This window comes from Helianthus annuus, chromosome 10 (genome assembly GCF_002127325.2).
Source record: "Helianthus annuus cultivar XRQ/B chromosome 10, HanXRQr2.0-SUNRISE, whole genome shotgun sequence".
NCBI lineage: Eukaryota > Viridiplantae > Streptophyta > Magnoliopsida > Asterales > Asteraceae > Helianthus > Helianthus annuus.
The window spans coordinates 39,335,888-39,362,590 of NC_035442.2; the positions used below are offsets into that span (position 1 = coordinate 39,335,888).

At 32.6% G+C, this 26,703-nt stretch overlaps 1 protein-coding gene and 1 long non-coding RNA gene across 2 annotated transcripts; both read right to left on the minus strand.

The window, feature by feature from the left end:
* Positions 1-8,003: 8,003 nt before the first annotated feature.
* LOC110884527 (protein trichome birefringence-like 34) lies at positions 8,004-17,452 on the minus strand. Its single transcript, XM_022132243.2, has 5 exons — positions 17,009-17,452; positions 16,655-16,835; positions 16,127-16,323; positions 15,796-15,954; positions 8,004-8,406 (listed from the first exon to the last, which is right to left on the minus strand). Exons 1-5 carry the CDS (start codon positions 17,368-17,370, stop codon positions 8,058-8,060), a joined length of 1,248 nt encoding a protein of 415 aa, XP_021987935.1. The 5' UTR covers positions 17,371-17,452; the 3' UTR covers positions 8,004-8,057.
* A 3,292-nt stretch (positions 17,453-20,744) lies between these two features.
* On the minus strand, positions 20,745-22,088 carry LOC110884528. The gene is made up of 3 exons (XR_004870276.1): positions 21,995-22,088; positions 21,572-21,638; positions 20,745-20,934 (listed from the first exon to the last, which is right to left on the minus strand). It is a non-coding gene; the product is annotated as an uncharacterized LOC110884528 (long non-coding RNA).
* Between the last annotated feature and the right edge of the window lie 4,615 nt (positions 22,089-26,703).

The following is a 26,703-nucleotide window of genomic DNA, read 5'->3' on the forward strand; positions in this document are numbered from 1 at the left end:
TCTCAAAGGTTTAGTTGATTCATTAAGTTGAATCACAATTTTGTTTGGTTGTAATAAAGTGTTTTGAGTTGTGTAGGTTTCTGATCCTGTTGCTACGGAAAGCCAGGAGATGTTTCAGAACCTGAGAAGAGCTTAAACTTAAAAAGCCTGGATTTGATTTCAATGGTGATAACAAATTCCAGACGGCGATCCCAGCTCGATGATAGGGGGAGTCTGACGAGAGTTAGAACCAGAGAAAGATCCGGGTACATGATTCCAGGAAGAGTTCCTGAAGAAGACCGATCAAGATTGAAGAGTTGTCATGTTTGAAGACTCTCACTGAAGATTCCGTCAACATTCAAGGGGGAGTCTGTTGGTGCAGTTGTCTGTCGACTACATCTTCGTTCGAGTCTTAGGTTAGGGCTGATTGTATCATGCACGGAAATCGAGAAACCATGTTTTAGTCATGGTTTCGCTTATATGTCATAGAGATAGGTTTCGCTCATAGGGTAACTTGTAGTTTCGCTTATCTGTACACAGGGTAGTTTCGCTCATATGGACATTTGGTCCTTGGAGCGAAACTTCAACCCTATATAAAGGGTCTCATGAGCGAAACCATATAGAAGTTAGGTTGTGATCTTGTATGGTACGACGAAGCCCTGCCGGATTGTCTCCAGCGCTTGTATATTGTTAGCAGATCAATAAAAGAGACGTTAAATAGTGAAATCAAGCTAAACAAAGACTGAATCAATGAATTCCGCCTCTGATTCAGTCTGAGCACTCTTCTGATCGACTCATTAGGTCGTTTAACGATCCTACAAGTACTGCGAGCAAAACCTCTAAGCAGTAACTAAAAGTCAGCTTTGTAGTGATTAGTAGAATCCAATGGGTTATGTACCTGAAATTTTAAATCAATAGCGGTCACATACATATCAATGTGGCACTCAAGTCTCAACAAATTATACATAAAATCACCTTATTTGAAAACAATTAATGCGCTTTCTTGCAATTATATTCCAACATAAAGGTGAGTCTGTCATATATCATAAATTTTGAATTTAATATTGATACAAATCAACAATTACAAACCTCAATACTCACAAATTTAATCATGTTTTCATGTTCCTAAGTTGTGAATTCGTATCAAATTGATACGAAAATAGATTGAATAAAATGATCACCTATCTAGAACATCGCAAGTGAATAAGTACAAATACCTAAGAGAGTTCAAGAATCGCGAGGATTGGGCCGCCAAGGTCGACTACCAATTGCCCGTTTGACTACCTAGTGTTTTTAAGCGTCGCGCGTTGCGCGAGTGGACATCCGAGTTTCTCAAGCATCGTTAAAACATCTTTCACCCTGTCTAAAAAATATATAGTTGCATTATCCAGTCTAAAAAATACACAGCTGTACTCGGTTTCTCTCCTACCATACATGTTAACACTGAATTGTTGTCAATTATCTGACCTTCATTTATTTCATCCTCAATGGCAACAAACATATCTTCATCACTTTTATCAGCTCTGGGTCTCAACATATCAGTAGCTAAAGGGGCACCTGTAGTTTTGTCACACCCTGGCTTTGCGGAAGCGTGGTTAATTTGGTGTGACTTCTTAATACCATAGCTTAATCATAACAAAGCTATATGAAGATAAAACCATGCAAGATCATCCATCGATTTAAGTTTTAAAACATAAGTAACGTAACATTGTCTTACGACGTTGACTCATGCAACGAGAATTACAACATAAAACATTGTTTTGAAAGACATAAACATCAACATGAAATAAACACAGTTTAAGAACTGTGACTCGTCCAGGAAAAAGTCACATCCCTTAAACTTGGATGACCTCGTAACTCAAATGCAGCGGGAAAACGTAACATACCGCACCAGATCTTTAGTTCCCTGAAATACATGTAAGTTGGAAAAATCAACAATAATGTTGAGCGAGTTCATGTGTAAGTGAGTAATAAAACCTTTGTAAGTATAAAATCTTGGTATGTAGCAAATAAGGAAAAAGAGATCACCAATGGTTTGCAAGGCCATTGATATGTGTGAAGTGCAAGTAGGAAGACTCAAACCTAGCGGATTTATGCGTTGGGCACAAAGTCACCCCGAGGTCCGTTATGCTGGGCCTGGGGCTGGGCTCGCTACACCCAGATAGATCTACCGCTACTGTCCCCCGGTCCTACAATGAGGATTAATGGCCTCAAGTTTCCGCCTACCCACTCACATGATCTAAGTAGTAACCCTCCTTACGCTAACCATACCATGTATAAAGTACTTGAAATCAAAGTAACATGTATTTCACCCCCGCAGTTTAGAAAACTGAAAACAGTTAAGAGAAAAGGAGGGACATGAACTCACAGTGGTGCGTCTCTACCAAGAAAATCTCCTGATCAAACCGCCGTGCGACGACCTACACGTACTAAATCTATTAGACGGACGGTCGTGCCTTAAGGTTTAAGTTTTGATGTCTTTGGGAAATAGTTAGACAACTATTTCGTAATTACACTTTGTAAATATTTGGTAGATATTTTCCTTCCCAAGGATGGGGGTTTTAATACATGTGCGTTCATAAAAATTCGAAATATATTATTAAGTCTCACTTAAAATATATTTTAATCCTTTCTCCAAAATATAAATATTTTTCCCAAAAATATTATATTTTATTTCACACAATTCTCCAAAATAATATCCTTGTCAAAATACATATTTATATGTATTTTCTGAAAATACGTAAGCTACGTTGTACAGTTCGGGTGGTAATAATAATTACCGGTGTAACTTAATTATTTATTGTGAAGGCGTTCGTATTATTTTGGAATCGTTAACATTTGGTAATATTATTTTTACCCTAAAAATAATATTTGTATAGTTCACAAAATAATCATAAAAATCTCACAAGTGTTTTATGAAAATATATACTAAATATATATTTATCACGTTTTTATTTTGTGAAAATCCCACCTCCGACACTTAGTAATTTTGTAATAAAAATTGTGGCGAAATTTATATTTTTGAAAACAAGTTAGAAATATATTTATAATACTTGTAGTGAAAATATTTCCAAGTGTTAGGTTTTGGAAAAATTTCGCCAGAGTTTCCCCTGTAACTGGAGGTGACCACCCTTTCAAGCGTATCATTTTCTTTTAAAATCCAAATCAACAATTTTCTCTTTCAACAATAACAATATCCAAACCATCAAACCAGTCAAAATAGTTATAAATCGCAAAAATACATGAACTTGCGGTTTATCCAAAATATGTAGTAATCTTTCCATTATTTTAGTGGGTCTTTGTATACATCAATCCGGTTTCTTGAAAATATTGTTTTTAAAGAAGTTTCGTCTTTACAACTTCTTGTCAACATTTACGAAAATAGTTCTTTTGTCGAAACTTTGTGTTACACAAGTGTTTACACACTTGTGTGTTTACAAAAATCACTCTTGTTCATGTAAACCGGGTTTAGAAAACATGATTTCTTTGACGCTTGGTCCTTTGAAAATACCACTTGTAGATCCGTAGATCTACTAGTTTAGAACACTATTTCATAAGTAAAATTGTTTTTACACAAGTTCATGTTTAATGTGTAGTAGAGTTTCATCATTTAACCCTTTTCACACCTTAACATATTCTAGCCATGATTTATGAACATGACTAATCCGGGTTAAATGATGATCCGAGCTACCACAACATAGATCGGCACTAAATAATCACCACAAAACAAGTCTTACAAGTTTTACACAACATCATAGCTTTTATCCAACACATTTAACATTCTTGTAAACTTTTAGTATGTCATCTTGTAAGTTCATAAACTTTAACCGACAAAGTTCGTTTTAACCACTTTAGAATAGATCAAGAGGGCGTTTAAAGTCACTTACTACTAGCTCGAGGCTAGGGAAGAAACTAGTCGAAAAACGCATGGATAAAAGCAATGAAGTGAGGTCCTTCACAATCCGAATGCACCGAGCTTCCTTGTATGAGATCCTTAACCCTTGTGTGCACTTGAAATAGCTTGATCAAGACTCGAAAATGGTTGGGTGTGGTTGTGTGGGTTCGGCCGAAGGTGAGCAAGGAGGGAGAGAGAGAGCTTTTGTGTAATGTGTTGTGATGAATATGATGGTTAAGTTCATATACTTATAGACAAACTTCATGTTCATTAACCAAGGGTTACAATGTCATCAAGATATTAGACACTAGGATTATTTTAATCAAATATAGGACAAGGGTGTCCCCTTGGGGACCGAAAATTCGGTTAAAAGGGGGGGGGGGTCTTAGTTCAATTCCAACTAAGTGTTAAGTATTAGTTAGATGTTTAGGAGACGTAACCATTTACTAGTATGTTATGCATTGTGACGGGTGTTAGGGTATTCGGGGACCCTAACTGGCTCAGAAAAAGAAAAACAGTGTTGATGGTAATATTTTTATGTTCCGGGAAAAGTCCGGTTGTTCGGTTGGATAGTGATTCGTTAAAGTGCTTAACAAAGCTTTAAAGTGTCGTTAATATTATTTTTAATGACACAACTTATTCCCGACACTTTGGAAAGTGTCTAGTAATGTTTTTCTCATGTTTTGGCACTTTATTAGTTAGCTAGATGCTGAATTTTTAATTAAAGTGCTGAATTTTGTACTTAAAGTACATTTTAGGCACATCCGGTCACTATAATTTATATCTAGTGACGCAGTTCTACAACCCTCATGTCCCTACACTCTCTACTAGTGTAGTAAACTATCTTGGGCTCATACAGGCCTTAGAGGCAGTGCCTGCCTGATGCTGGCTATAACAGCATGTTTACTGGGTTATCCGTTCATAGTGCTACTGTGCTTTTGTGCATCAAGGTTGTCACTAGAGTTCTATATGTAAATAATGGAGTGACAACAAACAAAGTATGATGCAAATAAGTACATGTATTAGTATTCAGGTAGCAGTTTATCAATAATTGTGGGCAAGCATAGTAATTAAGCAGTAATTAATCATTAATTAAGTTGTACGGATACCTGATTTGGTGAGGGTTGTCACAAGTTTAACTTCTACAATGCATTGACCTCGTTTCACTTCAACGGGCTCGTTAGCCAACACGTTTTCAAGATGGTCCAATAGTTCCATAGCCTGCTCCGACATAAACTCTATAAGATAAAATCAAATATTATTTTGCTTGTGCAAGTAAAGACAAACCTTCTTACACTTAACGTCATCAAAAGAAAAAATCTACACCAATCAACATGGATAAAAATCGATGTTATTTATTTATTTTTGTGAACAGTCATTCGAAGTACTTAAACACCATATTTTATACAGTGGGTGCAAGTTAGTATATTACTTATAGCAGAAATGTTTCAGTTGGTTCATCTAGGACAACCTTTAAACGACTAATTATTATGCGGGTGAACCAATCATAAAGTCACATATATTTTGAGAATATGAAAAACTAATATCAATCTTTTAATTTTCATTAATAACTTAAAATAAATACTTATATATCCTGATAACAATGTCAAATACTAAGGATGGAGAATTTGATTACATGAGTTTAGATATACAAAATACATAATTAAGAAAATTAAATTAGCCTAAGATGCCTTAAGTTAGCTAATCAATAATAAAAATGATCTTAGAACAGATGCCAGTTACGCAACACTTACCCCATCTAGTGCATGTGGCTTGCACATAACCTAAAAAAACCATCCAAGGTCAAGAGTCATAAAAAGCATCCATACATCTTGTTACATGTGCACCAACATGAAATAAGGATGTTTTTTTCATTTCTATCGTACACATTTTTAGCAAATTAGCATTGTCATCTTAAAAAATCATAAATGCATCAAGATTTGATACCACTATATGTTCATGTAATTATTTTATATAAATTCCCAATTACTACAAAAATTAAATTCTAAAACAAAATGGCTAAGCAAAACTTGAGCATTTTTCCTTTTCTTACAGAAATCAACACCCAAGTTAAACAAATTGCACATAAATCAACACCCAAGTTAAATATACTCAAGCATATTAAATTAACCTAACATAACTTAAGTTAACTAACTAATACCTTCCTAACATAACTCAAGTTAACTAACTAATACCTTCAACTCAAATGAATTTAGATTAGGTGCCAGCTGCTCAACATTTATCCCATCATGTGCAAGTAGCATGCATATAAGTAAACAAATTACACATATTATGGTAAGTTCAGTATTACACAAAGTCATTTTTTCTCGGTTTTTAAGAGCAAATACCTAACGACCATGATCTTTTAGAAAAGTAAAATTTCTAATTCAACATCAATTTGGTCCTACCTAGAGATCAATTTGGTCCTATCTAGAAATGTAAAATAGTGGGATCACGTAACGAGGCAAAAGGGTTCCGGTCGAGATGGATAAAACCGTTCAGGTTTAGTTTTCATGCAAAACACTTTTTTGGCGACTATATTACAGGATCAAAAGAATTATCAGCATAACTCATAACTCGAAGATGGTAAGTACATTTTAAATAAAATATATCGGCTCTATAAATAAAGTACCAACCATGTATGGAAATTTACCACTGATAGATCGTTCTTTCTGAACCTGCAGGAGCTTCTTTGATGAAGCGTTCCATATGACGCAGAACAAAGAGCCCACAATCATAGTCAATCTCTAGATAGATGTTATTGAAGATTTGCAGGCAAACATCTTGTTCTGTAGGGTTTTTTATAGTAAGTTATTTTTGTACTTATTTATGTTTTTTAATTTAAAAGTAATACATGGGAATTGTGCATACAACGATTTAGGTTATGTCACGTTGTAGTATTGAAATCGTCGTTTGATTCCTCTGCGAAAGTCTTAGTATGAACTGAATTTCTCTTTCTTTTGTCTCAACAGTTGGTTTGGAGCCTTGTGGCACTGTGAAGCTGGAAAGCGTAATATTAGCCCAAGTACATATGTAAGGGAATGTTGGTAGAAATGGTTGATTTGGTTACCTGACTGTCGTTGATGGTAATTGAAAACCTCAAATAGGATCTGGTGAAAGCAAACTACAATATTCTGTAAACAAAACTAAACCCGAAGTGAACAAAACCTTAAACTGCACTATGACTAAGTAAAGATAGTGCAAGAAAAATTTATGTGTAAACGTAATCCTTTTGAGTCTACAGTACTTTTGGTACCGATACGATACCGTGCTCATCCCTAATAGAAATGACATGATCGCAATTGAAAATGATCCTTAGCAACATGATATGTTTCATTTGTTGTAATAATAATGGGTTTAAAATACTAACCAACTTCGGACTTATTAAGAAAAATTATGTTTCATTTGCACGCAATGTACGGATACGGTAGCAACCTATAATAAAAGTATATGATTTCATGGGCGATTTATTAGATGGAAAACAGATTATATATGATAGCAAAGTTTTATAAGGGTATTGTACAAACTTGATATAAGTGCTTCAAATCAATTGTATATTTAATCATCGGGTCAACAATGGGGGTGTATGGGGAATTGGGATGAGTGGTGGGAATTCAAAATTTGGATTCAAAAATGGCCGCCCAAATCAGAACCCTAGTTTATTTATTTCCTAAATAAATGAACTAATATAAAATAAGAAATGGAGTGATATTACGATGTAATACTGACATAAGAAATGCTGAGTTGGCATGTCTCAAAGATTGACACCTCAGCTTTTCTAACGTCAGCTCATAGTCTCCTTTAATAGTAAGTAAAGATGTAGATATAGATTCTTGGAACATTTCCAACAATTTACCTTAAATCTAAAGATGTTAGCATAAAACGGTGGTGGCTTTGAAAATGATTTAGCAAGAGACAATGTGCACCCCACCGCAACGCGACAAATGCTTATACTAGTTGTTTCTAAAACTCATAAAACATCAAAATTTAAACATATTTTGTAATCTTTTACTTCCACAAAAGTTGACTTTTTGGTTTGATGGACAAGTGCATCAAAAAAGGGTTTGGTTCCTTGTAGTGTTATTGTTTATGAACTAAAGGAAAAAAAACTTTGGTAAATATTGGTTAATTCACATCTAAATTATGATCGATATAACTCTTTGACAACAATATTTAATATTTTTCATTGTTGAAAAATATAAGCATATAGAAGCTCGTTCCATACATCAGGCACACCGGGAAGACACCAATGTATACAATCTGAATAACTACTCGGGTTTGATAATTGTTCTTCACTGAGTGCATCCCATTGCTTCCTATAAATTGATGGATGCCCTTCTTTCCTGTATTCTGAAAGTTGAGTTATGTTAATGATTTGAACTTTTAAACCTCTTGTTTTGAGTTCATCAATGGAATTTTCTACTATCCTCATCATTCTTGGATCTGTTCCGCTGCCTCTATATCCCTCTTTGGTAATCATATCGGTCTCGCTGTAACAATTTTGGTCACTGGATGCACCCCACTCGTTCGCCCTACAATCGAGATTACAACAAAGTAATTAGTTCAAAATGGTAATGGTAATATCATATCAATTTAGAGGTTTGCATTGTGAACACATTATGAGGGCATCTAGAAAGAATTTGTCTTCCAATAACACATGTCGTTCTATCTTCTACAAGAGTTTGAGCATATATAAGGGTTGTATGTGAAACGAGGATTTATAGGAAGATTTTTAAGAAGGTATGTTATTTCTATTGAATATTACATTCATAACATTAGATATTTGTAAAACACGTTGGTAAAATAAAGCATTTAGTTTTGTATTCAACATCTCATAGTTTTTAAATGTTACACGTTTTACATATACATACATATATGTATGTTATGTACATAATAAAAAATCAAATAGATGTGTTCATATTTTTTTTTATAATTTACCTACACGTGCATTGATAATTATAATACATATTTATACATGTATAGTTTATACACATAAATGGACAATCAAACTAACTACTTTGTTCATATAAATGTTTTTTTCTAGAAAAGATGAGCCAGAAACAATAAACATTACAATGTGACAGTTTCTAATGTTTTAAACTTCTTATGATCTCAGAAAATGAATAATTTATTTTGTTTTTACATGTTTTTAATAATCTATAGAGTTATACATACATTCTTCTTATTGTTATATTTTTGTCGGTAAGGGAATAGCTTGATGGTAAAGTAGTGTATTCCTCAACCAAATGGTTATAGATTCAAATCTTGCAAATATCAAATGTGGTGTGATTTTTGCCATTAAAAAGTTATATTTACCGGAAAAATAATGCTCAAGAGCACAAATAATATTCAAGAATTTTTTACATATAAAACAAAAAATACTAATGAGAAATAAATTAATATTTACGAACAAGATACAAAATGAAGACCCTTTATAGATTTAATATTTACGAACAAGATACAAATGAAGACCCTTTATAGACATTGAACTTTAACACCGATAATCATTTGTTTTTCGGTTATTATTCTATAACATTATTTTGAATATTATCTATTATATATTACATATGATTTATGAAATATATCCATTGTATTTTTTATAAGGTTGTGTTTATTTTTTAAAATATTATTTTTTTTTATTTGAATTCTATTGTTGTATATAAATTTAACATTATGAACCAGCCAACTGTACAAATTTGCATCTTAAATATGAACTATAAAACCTAAATATAGCCCTGTTTTTCTGTTAGCATCAAGTACAATTGGGACCAAATATACCTAATATTTTGATTAGAGCATGCTTGAGCTTAAAATTTTGTAATACACAGAATAAAATGAATCATCAATTTTTCAATAAAAAAACCTGAAAAGTGAATTAAAATGTTACAAGTGTAAGATTAATTGTTTCTTTTACTAGAATTCAAAACAAAATATAAAATTTTTTATGTTTTTATATAACCTACACATATGTAGGTTATGTTTAGATTAAATTACCTACATTTAGGTAGGCTATGTGTAAGAAAAGTATATGGTTTTTTATGTATATATGATACACAAATGAATGTAAGAAACACATAATTTAAAAAAATATAAATCTTAAATACCAAAATTTAGTAATTTAGAGTTGTTCTTTTTTGTTCTGACAATAATTAGTGTTCTAAAATGATCCTCGTCCCTGTAATATATATATATATATATATATATATATATATATATATATATATATATATATATATATATATATAAGACACTTATATAGGAAAAACCCATGCGAGTTCAAAAAACCCAATCCATGGACACAATTTTCCCACATGTTACAACCTTTTTCAGAAAGAATTCTGACATGTAACAGCTTTTTTCTGGAGAGTGAAAGTTAATAGGTTAGATTTTTTCGCCATTTACACAGATGTAACATCACATGTTAATTTTTTTTTTTTTTTTGGTTTGCAACATCAAATTTTGCAGGTTTTATGAAGTGTAACATTTTCAAACTTAAATTTTACGAGTTTTCAATATGCAGTGTATGTAAGAAATCTATTACATGTCAGTGTGTTAGACAGAAAAGTGATAAAACAAAAGCTATTACACGTACTTTTGTAAGTATGTAACATGTTTCTGAAAAGTTACTTTTTATAACATGTAATCTTAACCAGAGGATTTCTAGATGGATGGTGGAGATTGAGTTTCTTAAGTTTTTGAACTCATAAAGGTTCTTTTATTACCCTTTCATATATATATATATATATATATATATATATATATATATATATATATATATATATATGATTAGGTTCATTTGTGAACAACATCTTCATAGTGAACTGTGTGAACTAATTAATATCATTGATTTCCTTTTTAGTTGTTAAGGGTAGGATTGTAATTATAGAATAAATTAGTTTTAAGACCATAGGTAATGGTTAATGCCCACTAAGAGGCATTTTTCACCACATCATCATCATAATGCCCTTTTAAAAAAGGTGTAATGGTTAATGCCCATTTCATTTATTACTTTCCATTATTTTTCTTCTATTTGGGCATTATTATAGAAATGCCCCTCACTCTTCATGCCCCTATAATGCCCATGAGTAATGGTGTAAGGGCATTATCAAAATCTTTCATGCCCTTATAAAGCCCCATTACATATGGTCTAAATCTTTATTTTAATCATTGACTTTCAGTTACACTTTTAATTTTAGTAGTTTTCTTAAATTGCAAATTATCTTCTCTATCTCTCTTAATTCAAAATGATTTTATTTTCCATTTCTTTGTACGTTCATGTCGTTCAGCAGGCCCTTGATAAGGGATAATTATATTCACACAAGACTAAGAAGTATTATTTTTTAATAAATGAATTCATATGTTTGTGTTATTTATTCTTTTTTTAATTGCATATTCATGCAAGAATGGATTATTTACAAAACGTTTGATTACATATTTTTTATTTTTTGATTAAATATTATTTTTTTTGTAATTGCATATCCATGATTATTCTTCATGTACTCATCATGAATCTTGTGTGATAATGTACACTTGTTCTGAAAATAGGTGTGATAATGTACGTATGTGTACATACATGTTAAGAATATAACTTGTTAATGTACATATATGTATATACGTGTTGAGACTATTATGTACACATATGTACAATGTCGAACAATCATCTCAGATACGTGCTATGCACATGTGTACCATGTTTAACAACCATATCATTAACTTATTTTTTAGAAGTATATTATGAATGTACATATTTGCACATTACAAATCAGACATGTACACTTAAAGAAGATGATCAGATGGAACAATATTTATAAATGTACATATATGTACATATGTTTTTACATGGTGATTACGTATAATACATATATGTACATTCACCTCTACAATGTTTTTAATCATGTTCTAGATGGAACAATATATTATATAACGGTTATATTTTTTAGAAATTAAAAAATTAGTTAATTGGTGAGAGAAAAACATGAGAGAGAATGTAATTAATTATTTAATTGGAGACAGAAGTAGTTAATAATTTTCCATTATACCCTTTTCATTTATTTTTTACATATAAATAATTACAAAAATTTCCAAGATCTAAACAACTAATGGCTCAGATTAGTTCACACAGTTTACTATCAACCTAATGTTCACTCTAGAACCTACCCTATATATATAGGGTTCATGAGTAAACAATTATGTATTTGTGAACAAAATGAACTTATCCTGACCATTGATTTTGTAGATCTAGATTTTTTATTTAGTGGCAAGATTGTAATTATCTTTTGTAACTTACATGTATTTTAGTAGACACAAGGGTATACTTGTATTTTTCTTTCTTTATTGAATTAATTGATTTTTTTCTCTCTCTCCTGATTTCTCTTTCCAATTAAAAAAATATTTAATTACATTCTCTATACTTTTTTATCTCACAAATTACCTAACTTAATATTTGATAAATAAAAAGAATACAAACATTATCAAATATTGTTCCATCTAGAACACGATTAAAAATATTTAATTACATTCTCTATACATATATGTATCAGATCAATGTTTGATGAAAAGATACATAGCGGAAATGTGTAATAATACACAAGTGTATAAGTCTGGTATATACCGACATGTATACACTATGTATTTGAATAATACACATGTATATACGTCTGGTATATACCGACCTATATACATATATGTACTTGAATAATACACAGGTGTATAAATCTGGTTTATACTGACCTGTGGGAACAAGATGTAATAATATACAAGTGTATAAGTCTTGTATATACCGACCTGTATACACATATGTTGAAAAACATAATTTAATTAGGTTTAATTTAATTTTAAAAAGAACATATGAGTTTATTTAAAAAAACATTAGCCATTCAATCTCTAGTAATTAAAATAATGGAGATATAATTAAAAATGACAGAGAGGGGAAGACTTAAGAGATGAGAAAATTAAGGGATTTTAATTAAAAATATTTGGTTAATGTCAATCTTATCCTTTTAATCTAAAAAATGATAAAGGGTTAAGATTAGTTGACTCAGTTCACTCTTAAAAAGTTGTTCACAAATGAACCTGAAGATTCAAATGAAAACCACTAGTTAACGCGAAAACTCGAAAACTAACTAAAAAGCCTAAAAAACATACTAATTTGTTTTACCAACTTGCGCTATTTTATGTATATAAAAAAATTATGCACATGTGTAATAGTACACATGTGTATTATTACATATGTGCACTACAATTTTTTTTTTTGAAAATTTTTTTTTATATACAAAAACTAGCGATTTTTAATAAAAAATTGTAAAAAAAAATTGGTGTGTTTTTTAGGCTTTTTTAGTTAGTTTTCGAGTTTTCGCGTTAAAAGAGGTTTTCATTTGAATCATCCTATATATATATATATATATATATATATATATATATATATATATATATATATATAGGGGAAGTTTCATTTGAGAAGAAATTTAACGTGAGAAAAAAAAGAAGAAAGGGCATATTAGTAAAATACTATTTCATTTATAACTCATATCATTAATTTTTCTCTCTTTAATTAATTAGTCAACTAATCATTAATTATCCTACATATAATCTACAAAACCTACACATATCAAAATTTTCCTACATATACTCTACACATTATAGAATTTTATCCTACACAATCGAAACTTATCCTACACACCTCAAAATATATCCTACACGACTCGTAATTTATCCTACACAACTAGTAATTTATTCTACACTTTAAATTAAGTTGTTTTTTAAATTTGAAAAAAAATAAATATTTTGAAAGGGAGTTACAAATTTAATTTAGTTAGTTATTAAAGGATAAGAATACAAATTAATGATTTATGTAAGTTTACCAATATACCCTTATATTAAAATTAAATGCAAATATTAAATTAAGTAAAATAAAGCATTCTTATTTTCTTTTTTTTTCTTCTTACAAAAAAAATCTTCTCATTTGAACCTTCCACTATATATATATATATATATATATAGGATGAGGATCATTACAGAACACTAACTATTGCGAGAACAAAAAGAACAACTCTAAAACACTAAATTTTGGGATCTAAGTTACATATTTTTTTAGATTTTATGTTTATTACATTCATATGTGTATTATATATACATAAAAAAAAACCATATTTATTTTACCTACACGTAGCTTACATACATATTGGTAATTTAACCTACATGTAACCTACATATGTGTAGGTTATATGAAAAGTGAAAAATTTTCCATATTTTGTTTTAAATTCTAGTGTAAGAAACAATAAATCTTACATTTGGAACATTTTCATTTACTTTTTAGGTTTTTAGGGTTGAAAAAATAGGTGATTCATTGTGTTCTGCGTGTTCTCGAAATATTTTGTGTTCTGCATAGAACCTTCCCCTATATATATATATATATATATATATATATATATATATATATAGGGTTAGGATCGTGTGAGAAGCACTAGGCTAATTGAGAAACTTGAGAAGCATTCTGGACCACACATTTTCCCTAAGCTTTTCGTAATATACACATATGTATAGTTTAAAATTGACTATATACATATGTGTATAATTCAAGATTTGACAATATACATATATGTATATAGTCAATTTTAAACTATACATATGTGTATATTACGAAAAGCTTAGGAAAATGTGTGGTCCAGAATGCTTCTCAAGTTTCTCAAATAGGGTGGACTTCTCTTAGGATCCCTACCCTATATATATATATATATATATATATATATATATATATATATAGGGGACCGCTAGAATGAGAACCACCACGAGTTGTAAGAACCACGAGAACCGCGACCCGCGGGTGGCCGTTGACCACGAAATTTTTTTTACACCTAGATCCGTATATTTTAAGACCGGGTGTAAATTTTGGGTTCAAACGGCGCACCCGAGGGGGTAGTTTTTTACGCCCAAAGTTTGGTTAAAAAAAAAAGAAAAATTAAAAAAATTAAAAAAACCCAAACTTTGGGCGTAAAAAACTACCCCCTCGGGCGCGCCGTTTGAACCCAAAATTTACACCCGGTCTTAAAATATACGGATCTAGGTGTAAAAAAAATTTCGTGGTCAACGGCCACCCGCGGGTCGCGGTTCTCGTGGTTCTTACAACTCGGGGTGGTTCTCATTCTAGCGGTCCCCTATATATATATATATATATATATATATAAAGTGACGATTTTTAACTTTTTCGTTATATTAATTTAAATTAATTGCTATCAAAAAAGTACGTGAATTTGAATGTTCGGATCTTAAAGCACCTCCAACGAGGTTTTAGACCGTGGCGAACTGAGTAGAGCCTTTGTCCGCAGGCATTCGTCGGTGGCAGGACCATCCTCGAAAAATTTACTCCCCGAGCAAATATAAAAAACGGGCCTTTATAATATAATGTCAATAACTCATATATAAACAATCTATATGCCACAATAATTGTTATGACCTAATAACAAAACAAATAATATACATAGATTTGATATGTATGGTACTATTGCGGCAATAACTGTTATAACCAAATTCGACAAGTGTTACCACTTTTTTCAGGAAACCTCAAATCGAAATAATAGGTTATAATTTAATCATATAAAGTTAAGAAGAAAATTTGTAATTTATCAAAGATTTAATGTGTGTATGGTACTATTGCATTTAGTCATATAATAATAATTAATAAATAAATGGCATATGTATCTGATGGTTAATGTTGTTAGGCCCACAAGTTATGTCGAATTTGGGCTGGAGCAATCATATAACAAGGTTTACACAAAGGTGAATTAAGTTGGTACCTTTCATGAGTAGTTATTTAAAGCCACATAAACATTGTAAAAGAATATATAAGATCAATGATTCTAGATGTAATTATTTATAAATAAAAAAAACATGCAAAAACACATAAAGGTGAATTAAGTAGGTACCTTTCATGAGTAGGTGACATGCTGACAAAGAACAAGGAAGTCTTGGTTCGGTTAACATGAATCTCTAACCAATCCGACCATGTTTTGAGGGCCAGCTCGTAGCTGCGAAGCATCTCCACTTCTTTATATATCCCATTTTGATCTTCAAACGAACCCCACCTAATCATCATTTAATTCAACATCTTATGTTTATAACCTTTCTTTACGCCAAATATAAGTTAATTGTAACTAATGAACAACTTGTTGATGTTTCTCCAACCACAAAGACTATTATGAATGTACGAACATTTGATAAAAATATAAACAATTAACTAATAAATCATGGACTTACAAGACTTTGATATGGGGTTGTCTCCACCAAAGATAGGAATTGAAGACTAGTATATCGGCATCCGTCCAAACCCTACCATGCTTTTCTATGGAATGTGACTTAACGATCCTTTCAGGTAACCTATGGTTCACTGGGTCGTCTGAGTTCGACTCGACCAATAAAGGTGCCCAATAGAACTCGATTGATGCATTGTACTCCTTCATTTCGACAAATATTCATATAATTAATTTATTAAGTTTAATCGATGTAATGGAATGAAATAGAAAGATAGGAATTGGAAAGTGCCCATATAAAAACGTAGTCTGCCAATGGGCTCTTGGCCTAATGGCACTAGGTGTTTATCACCGCCAAAGTGATGCAGGTTTGAGTCTCATAAAATGGGACACTTGGTGATATTTAGAAGTAGATTTTAGGGTGTGTTCTCACCATTATTATTATATCTATATACATATGTTACGAAACAACTCAAATATTACACTAATAGTATATATTATTCTTATGGGGAGTAAGGTTTTATTTTTTACTTACACGAGCTTTGAAGGCGATTAAATTGGAACCATTAACATAGCTCAAGAATTTCATTTTTGGGTTGTGAATGGCTGAATCTAAAAGACAAACCATTGAAACCCATTGACCTCTATTTAAAGAATCTCCTACAAACACCATCCTCTTGTTCCTTAACTTATGCAGCAATCTTGTTGCATTAAACCTAATATGAAAACATAACCAACGAATAATTTAGCAGAATGTTATTTTAAATTACGAAGTCAGCATCATTTTATATCTTATATATTGTTATAATTTACATATTATTATAAGTACTTATATAAGTTAAAAAAAAAAAAAACATATTGGAGGCGTGTGTGTGAGAGATAGAGACACCTTGGGAGGTCACAATGGTGAGGTTGCCACCTCCAGTGTTGATAGCTTAAATCCTCTCTTCCAAACTTGTTGCAGGACAATTGATCCGACATGAATTTGCAATCGTTTTCTTTGTAAAGAGGGTATGACTTGTTATCAAACACCCATTTCCCGGAAAACAAATCGCACTCTGATTGTGAATCACCAGAAAAGGTAACATCTACTTTCTCCCGAATCATGTTAACGGTGACAAACACTCGGGACATGTAAACTGCTGCGACGAAAAACACAGCGAAAAGAAGTGAAACAAAAAACTGCACGATGCTAAATTTCACTGATGATCCCCATGTTATGGGAACCAAATGTTGGTTTCTGGCCACCATTAGAATAAAACCGTGTGTTTAGAAAATGTTCTTTTTTGAATGCAATTTCTAGCTTATATGTTGGGTTTTCTCCATTATTTAAGTTATGAAAGCTGGTGGGAAATTATGTATATTTATGGGTTAGGAGTAGTGGCCAAGTCAGGGTTGGATTGGATTTGAATACTCTCTTTCAAAATAATTGATCACCTATACATTTAATATTGGATTAATTAATCCATGTAGTTTTGCTTAAATGATCAAGCTAACAAGCTTTGAAGGCATACAAATATATTAATAGAGGATCATATATTATAAATTGTACGTATATAAGTAGGGGTGTAAACGAGCCGAGTCGAGCCATGTTGTGCTCGGGTTCAAGCTCGAACTTAAACGAGCCAACTTGGCTCAGTTCACTTATTTTTTTCGAGTTTAAAAGGCGAGCTTGAGCTCGGCTCCTGAAAAGTTCTCGTCGAGTCGTTTACAACGGAGCTGTAATCAAGTTTTTTTTTTCCAGCGAACTATGAGCAAGTCACCATACGTGAACATTTTGAATAGGCCTAAGAGAAGGATTAATTTAGTTTCGTATTGCAAATGGGTTATCGGATTTTATCACCCCCAACTATCGACCTTTGGCCATTGCCATCCCCAACTAACACTTTGACACCCGGCACCTCCAACTTGACATTCAGTTTATGCTGGCACTGTAGAAATTTGTAATACAAACACAAAACACAACCAAAACAGAAGAAATAGTGACAAAACAGGTGACAAAATCTTATTTATCCAACCCAAAAGATTTACCCCCAAAATACCCAAAGATCTCACAAATATGAGATCAGATCTTACAATAGTAAGATCTAAGTACAATACAGAAATACAAAACAAACAGTGATGATCATCCACAGATGATCATCAACATAACAAGATAGTTTTCTCAGATACAGATGAGAAACTATCACAACAATCTCTGAAAGTACAAAGGAAACCCTAATCGTAGAATCCAGAGAAAACAAGAAGATGAACTCAGCAACTAACTTCAATAATGAAGTAACACTTCTTTTTATATGATGAAACTTTGTAACTTCCAGATCAGCCCATAACTTCCAGCCAATGAACAAGAATAGTCCCTGTATTTACATAAAACACCCTCGAGATATTTTGTTATTACCAGGCCACAATAACAACTTGTAACAACCATCATAAGCCCATAACAACTATCATAAGCCCAAATAAGCCCAACCAGATGAATGAAATAATAACAAGAAATATAATATATAAGCCCAAATGATTTTAACATCCCCCCTTCATTCAACTGGTTTAAACAGGTCAACAAGACCCAGTTTTTCACAAAATACCTCATGTTGATCAACATTCAGACCTTTTGTAAATATATCTGCAAGTTGATTTTCTGAATCAACTTTGACTGGACTAATTATACCATAAGCAACTTTTTCTCTCAAGAAATGCAGATCTAACTCAAAGTGCTTAGTTCTTTCATGGAAAACAGGGTTAGCTGCTATAGACAAAGCAGCTTGACTGTCACAGTTTAATAACATAGGAAGTTGACAATTAACATTTAACTCAGACAACAAATTTCTCAACCACAACAACTCACATGTAGCAGAACACATAGCACGATACTCAGCTTCAGCTGTAGATCGTGACACAGTACTTTGTTTCTTGCTTTTCCAAGAAACAAGGCACTCTCCCAAAAAAATACAAAACCCAGTTACAGATTTTCGAGTGGATAGACACTTAGCCCAATCTGAATCAGCAAACCCATACAAACTTAACTTATTTGACTTCTTAAAAGTCAATCCTTTACCAGGATTTCGTTTTAAGTATCTTAACAACCTCAAAGCCAAGTTTAAATGCACCTCTTTTGGCTTGTGCATAAATTGGCTTAGAAACTGAACTGTATAACTAATATCTGGTCTTGTTAAAGACAGATATATTAATTTTCCTATCAATTTTTGAAAACCAGTTATGTTTTTAAGATCTTGCTGATTTTTTTCAAGTTTAGATGTAACTAATGAACTTTGTTCAATTGGAACACTAACAGGTTTACAACCAAGATAACCAAATTCACTTAATAGTTCAAGACAATACTTTCTTTGATTTAGACACACAGTTTTGTTTTCATACAAAACTTCTATACCAAGAAAATATTTCAAAATTCCCAAGTCTTTAATTCTAAAGGTTTCATGCAAGATATGTTTAATACGCTTGATTTCAACTTCAGAATTACCAGTTATCACAACATCATCAACATAAACTAGTAAAAACACAGTTATTTCAGATTTTGACATCATAAACAGCGAATGATCACACTTACTTTGCACATAGCCATTTTCAATTAAAACACTTGTAAGCCTCTCATTCCACTTTCTAGGTGCTTGTTTAAGTCCATACAAGGACTTAACAAGTTTACATACTTTGGTTTCACCTTTTGAGTAATAACCTTGAGGAAGTTTCATATAAACATCCTCACTAATGGTTCCATGTAAAAAAGCATTATCTACATCAAGTTGGTATAAAGACCAACCATAAAACACAGCAAGAGTAATAACAGTCCTAACTGTTACCATCTTAACAACAGGTGAGAAAGTCTCACCAAAATCAAGACCTTCTCTTTGGTTAAAGCCTTTGGCAACAAGCCTGGCTTTAAACCTTTCAACCTCCCCATTTGACCAATATTTAACCCTATATACCCATTTACACCCAATAGGCTTTCGACCTTGAGGAAGATCAGCCAGAATCCAGGTATTATTCCTGAACAAAGCATCCATCTCTTTGTTCATGGCTTCTACCCATCTGGGATCACTAGCAGCTTCCTCATAAGTTGAAGGCTCAATTGTTTTATTAAGAGTTGAGGTAAAACATCTATTTTCAACAGATAAACACGAATAGCTAACAACTTTGTCCAAACTATACTTAGCTTTACTATTTAACACATAATTTTCAAATCTTTTTGGTAACACAGATTTCCTACTTGACCTTCTAAAAGAAGGACTTGTTCCCTCAGATGGGTTAACCTCTTCATTTGAGACACTAGTGCCCTCTGCCCTACCATATCCTTCTCTACTACTACTTCCTGTTTCAGAATCAGAATGTTGATGACCAACATCAACATTTTCTGGAACGGCAGATGTAGAGGGGACTGGTTGCTGATCACCACCAGAAACCTCATAAGGTTCATGACTCCCCTCTTCATCATTGGGAACAGTAGGACTAACCGTTAATATTTCAGCACTATCAAAGAAATTTAAATGATTCATCTCAGTTGGAAAACTACTATCAATATTATTTAACTGTTCAGACTTAAAAGGAAAAACTGTTTCATAAAACTTCACATCTCTAGAAAAAAATTCTTTTTTATTATCTAAACTCCACAATTTGTAACCTTTTTTAACATTTGAATATCCAATTAAAACACATTTTTCTGCATTAAAAGCCAACTTATCTGAATCATTTAAAACTGTGCTAAAACATAAACAGCCAAAAACTCTAAAGTGAGCAAGAGAGGGTCTAAAACCAAACACTATCTCATATGGACTTTTTCCCAAAAGCACAGAGGAAGGTAACCTGTTAATTATATACACAGCAGTCAACAAACAATCAGACCAAAAATTTAAAGGAACTCTACTTTGAAACAACAGTGACCTTGCCAAATTTAAAAGATGACGATGTTTTCTCTCAGCCACCCCATTTTGCTGTGGGGTGTAAGAGCAGGTAGTTTGATGTAAAATACCTTTGGTTTTACAAAAAACATCCATTTTATGATTAACAAACTCAGTTCCATTATCACTTCTAAACACCTTAACTTTTTTTTTAAACTGAGTAAGAAGAAGTTCATAAAAACTCTCAATATTTTCAAAAACTTCAATTTTATTTCTTAACAAATAACACCAAACAGTTCTTGAAAAATCATCAACTATAGTTAAAAAATATTTGAACCCCTCTTTACTAGCAACTTTATATGGACCCCAAACATCAAGATGAACAACATCTCCTACATTCTTTGATTTATGTTCACTTAAAGGAAAAGGACTTCTAACTTGTTTAGCCCTATGACAAATTTCACATGTTTGCTTTTTAACATCAATAATACCTATATCATTTTTTAAAACTGACAAGACCTGGTCAGCAGGATGACCAAGCCTGCTATGCCACAGACTACTGTTGTTCAAACTATTAAAACAAAAGTTAACAGAATTACCACCTTTGTTTATAAAATACAATCCATTATCCTGTTTACCAGTCACCAGGACTCTCCCTGATTTCGAATCCTGAAGAGTACAAGTGTTCTGGTTAAAAACAACAGTAATCTTATTATCTCTAGACAACTTATAGACAGATAAAAGATTAACACTATAGGTGGGAACATAAAACACATCAGTTAATATAACATTTTCAGCCAGTTTTATATTACCAATTTTAGAGACTTTTGCCTTAGTACCATTAGGATGAGACACAAACAAATCAAACTCAGACACATCAACACTATCAAACATATTTAAGTCAGTTTTAACCATGTGTTGATTGGCACCTGAATCACAGATCCAGTTGCAATCAAAACCAAAATTAATAAGACTAGAACAACAAAAAAACTCTCCTAATGAATTAAAACTACAACCAGACTCACCTCCCATGTTAGAAGGCTGTGCATCAGAACTGGTTTTTTCATTAACAAGACTCAAAAGCTTAGCTACCTGTTCAGGAGAAAAAGGAGAACCAGAAAGAACAGATGACATATTTGTTCTACTATTAGACACATTTTTACCACTTTGACTTCCAGGTTTCTTCTTGGAACCTGAAGGAAAACCAACTAACTCATAACACCTATCAACAGTATGACCCAATTTATTACAATGAGTACACTTAAAGTTAGGATTTGGACCTCTAAATTCTTTCCTTTTTTGTTCAAAGTTCTGACCAGTTTTAGAAACAAAAGAAACATTCTGAGTTTTAGTACCTACACTAGAGTTTCTATGAGATTCCTCTCTAGAAACAATTGAAAAAGCAACTTTGACTGAAGGTAATGGCTCTCTTGTTAACAAATTTGTTCTAACAGGATGATATACATCATCTAAGCCCATTAGAAACTGCATAAGCTTGATTAAGGTAGAAAAATCATTGTAATCTTTAGCTGCTTGACATGAACATGAAGGCAGTTGAAGCACAGCATCAAACTGCTTCCACATTGTATTTAGTTTGTGATAATATTCAGAAACTGAACTACCATTTTGAGTAATGCAATTAATTTTTTTATACAAATCATATACTATTGAGCCATCAACCTTGTCATAAGTTTCTTTTAAGTCTACCAAACATCAGAGGCTAATTTAGAAAACACTTGTCCTAAATATAACTCCTCTGAAACAGAATTTAGTAACCAGCTTAAAACAACTGAATTACATCTGTCCCACTGACTGCTTAAAACTTCATCCTCTGTATTCTTTTTACACTTACCATCAATGAAGCCAAATTTATTTTTGGCTTCTAAAGCTAGTTTCATAGCACTAGACCAAACCCTATAGTTTTCAGTTCCCTTTAATTTTATTCCAACAATAGTCAAAGAACTTGAATCACTAGGATGTAAGAACAAAGGATCACCTATATCCAACTTACTAATCAGGGTCTGAGAAGACCCAGAACTATCACCCTTATCACTCATTTAGACAAGACAACAAACACACAGAACAAAACTAAAGCAATCAGTGAAAAAACAACCAGAACAAAACACAACAACAACAAACCCTAAAAGGCGAAGCTGAGTCAGTGTCAAGACTCCAGGTTCATCACTCACAGGTGCCTGGACATGTCTTAACTCAGGATCCTTAACACTAACTACTAACAATACTACCAAAGAAGAACAAAAAAAACTATATTCAACAAACAATAACAAACAAGATCAAATACACAAACAATAACAATCAAGTGCCGGTCCTCACTACCCCGACTTCAACTAAATCAACCAACCAAAAATAAAAGGAGAGGAGTCAGAAAGATCTCACAGTGGGTGCAAGCACTCCAAATAATATCAGATCTAATAGATCTGATATCAGATCCAGTGTACGAACAATAACAAACTGGTCAGTTTGCCCTAAATCTTCAAGGATTTAGAGACCAACGCAGTTCTTCAAAAAACAACGATAGAAACCCTAGCTAGGGTTTTATCCTCTTCAACCAAGCTTCAAGATCCAGAAGATCTCAACAACCAGAACCAGATCTGCAACTAATAGCAGACCTACAAACAACCAACACAAGAATCAGATATAACAGCGGAAACAAGAACGGATCAAGAGCTCAAAGCTCTGATACCATGTAGAAATTTGTAATACAAACACAAAACACAACCAAAACAGAAGAAATAGTGACAAAACAGGTGACAAAATCTTATTTATCCAACCCAAAAGATTTACCCCCAAAATACCCAAAGATCTCACAAATATGAGATCAGATCTTACAATAGTAAGATCTAAGTACAATACAGAAATACAAAACAAACAGTGATGATCATCCACAGATGATCATCAACATAACAAGATAGTTTTCTCAGATACAGATGAGAAACTATCACAACAATCTCTGAAAGTACAAAGGAAACCCTAATCGTAGAATCCAGAGAAAACAAGAAGATGAACTCAGCAACTAACTTCAATAATGAAGTAACACTTCTTTTTATATGATGAAACTTTGTAACTTCCAGATCAGCCCATAACTTCCAGCCAATGAACAAGAATAGTCCCTGTATTTACATAAAACACCCTCGAGATATTTTGTTATTACCAGGCCACAATAACAACTTGTAACAACCATCATAAGCCCATAACAACTATCATAAGCCCAAATAAGCCCAACCAGATGAATGAAATAATAACAAGAAATATAATATATAAGCCCAAATGATTTTAACAGGCACCACTCTGTTAAGAGATTACTAACTCTGTTAGTTTTTGATCCTACGTGTCACCACCATGCCTACCTGGACATCATTACCTGGTGATTACGTGGCACATTTTCCATATAAAAACCCTTGATTGTCTAGCCAATGTTACTCCACGACGGTCGTCACCGTCACCTCCACCTCTTAATCACCACTACCCTCCGACTCTTCCTCACCACCCAAACCACCGGCGACGCCACCGCTGTCACGTCAAAACTCTCCACCACCCCCTCCTCCACCCCACCCACCTGGACAACCACCACCTCCTTCTGCAACTGGGATGACATCCAGTGCGGCAACTCCAACCGCGTCCCCTCCATAAACCTCCCTGACAAATCCCTCACCGGAACCCTACCTTCAGACCTCAACCAACTCACCCAATTCAAAACCCTATCCCTACCCCGCAACCACATCATCAGCCCCCTCCCCATCCTCGCCAATCTCACCCTACTCGAACAAGTTATTCTCAAATCCAACAATTTCACTTCAATCCCACCCGATTTCTTCACCGGCCTCACCAATCTTCAAACCGTAAGAATTTCAGATAACCCAGTTCTATCCCCATGGGTTGTTTCGAATACCTTAGGGCAAAACAATAATTTACAAACATTTGTAGCTAGTAATGCTAATATTATTGGGTCTAGATATATTTGATAAGTTCACTAATTTGCAGAATTTAAGGTTGTCTTATAATAATCTTACTGGGGGCTTACCGAAGAGTTCAGGTGGGTCGTAGATACAAAATTTATGGTTGAATAATCAGAATTTAAGGTTGTCTTATATATATCACAGTTGTATGGAAAATGTATCACGTAATCGCCACATAATGATGTCTAGGTAAGCAAGGTGGTGACATGTAGGATAAAAACTAACAGAGTTAGTAATCTGTTGACAGAGTGGTGCCAGCACAAACTGAATGTCAAGTTGGAGGTGCCGGACGTCAAAGTGTTAATTGGGGTGGCTATAGCCAAAGGTCGATAGTTGAGTGTGATAAAATCTAATAACCCATTGCAAATTTAATGAAACCTTTTAAATGACAACTGGCCCTAAACTTGAAAGTTTATGTCACATATGTTGTAAAATAGAAAGAAAAAGTTAATCTACTTAAAAAATCCACTCTATATTAACAATTAGAAAAGTATTCAGTCAAAAGTTTTCGTTTGCTATTTTACAACTAGTGAAATCTTAGGTGTGCGGTGGTGGAAATTCAGCTGGTATTGTTTGTTTGATTACGATATTGATACTTCATATATAACAAACGAAGGATAAAAACAAAAATAAAGTTGTAAGATGATCAATACGATATCGACACATATTTTACAATGATAAAAACCATAAAAATGGATTTCGGTAACGATTCTGGTAGCACCGATACCGATGATGTTGTGTATTTGGACTTGACTTGGTACAGATATTTTTGGGTCAGTATTAGTTCGGCTCTTGACAATATCGGCATTCACAATAACTTACGATCTAAAAAAGATACCTTATTGCAAATATAACTCTTTATTCTATTAAATTATACCAGATACCATAAAACAAATAATGGTACTTGTACTAAAGTTGTTCAGACGATAACGGTTCGGTTTGTCATGATAGAGAGTAAAAAAATAATTTATATTTAAATTGTTCGTTTTTAAAAAAAAAAACTTTATCAAAACATAGATAAAAACAAGCAAGTTACAGTAGTAACTCAAAATCTTATAAATTATTATACTATATTATTAGAATTATGAAAAGGGTAAAAGATGTCAATTTATAACAAGAAAAAAACTAAATACGAGTAATAACATGTACCTTTGTGGTTTGACTAAAAAGAATAAGCTTTAATAACGTATTCGTTTGTGATTCGATTACTTATGCATTACTACTCACAACTTGGTTTAGAAAACAATATTATATTGAGACGTACATATAAAAAGGCATGTCACAACAACATACTCAAATTTTTTTAAGACATCACATGTTAAAAGTTATAAGAGAAAAATAAAATATGTTCAACGTTAATTTAATAATAAAAAAATAAAATTTAAAACATAAAAAAAGTTATTCAGCTCTTGCTCACCGCTTGTGTGTGTATATGTATATAGGGTGAGGATTTAGAGAGAACGACTAAAAGTGTGAGAACGGTGAGAACGATTAGGAACCGTCAGATCAAAACAATCTATGAACTACATGACGCGGTGGCATTTTCGTAAATAACGTCACTTTTATTAGTGTGGCGCGCTTCCATAAGGGAAAAAAGGTAAATGTCCATATACAAAACACATCAAAGCCTGACCGAAACATATATACTTCCTAGAAAAATGTCACACCCTGAATTTTTCGGAAGCGTGATTATGGTGTGACTTTCTTAATATCATTGCATTCAATCATAACAACTATATGATAAAAATCATAGACGG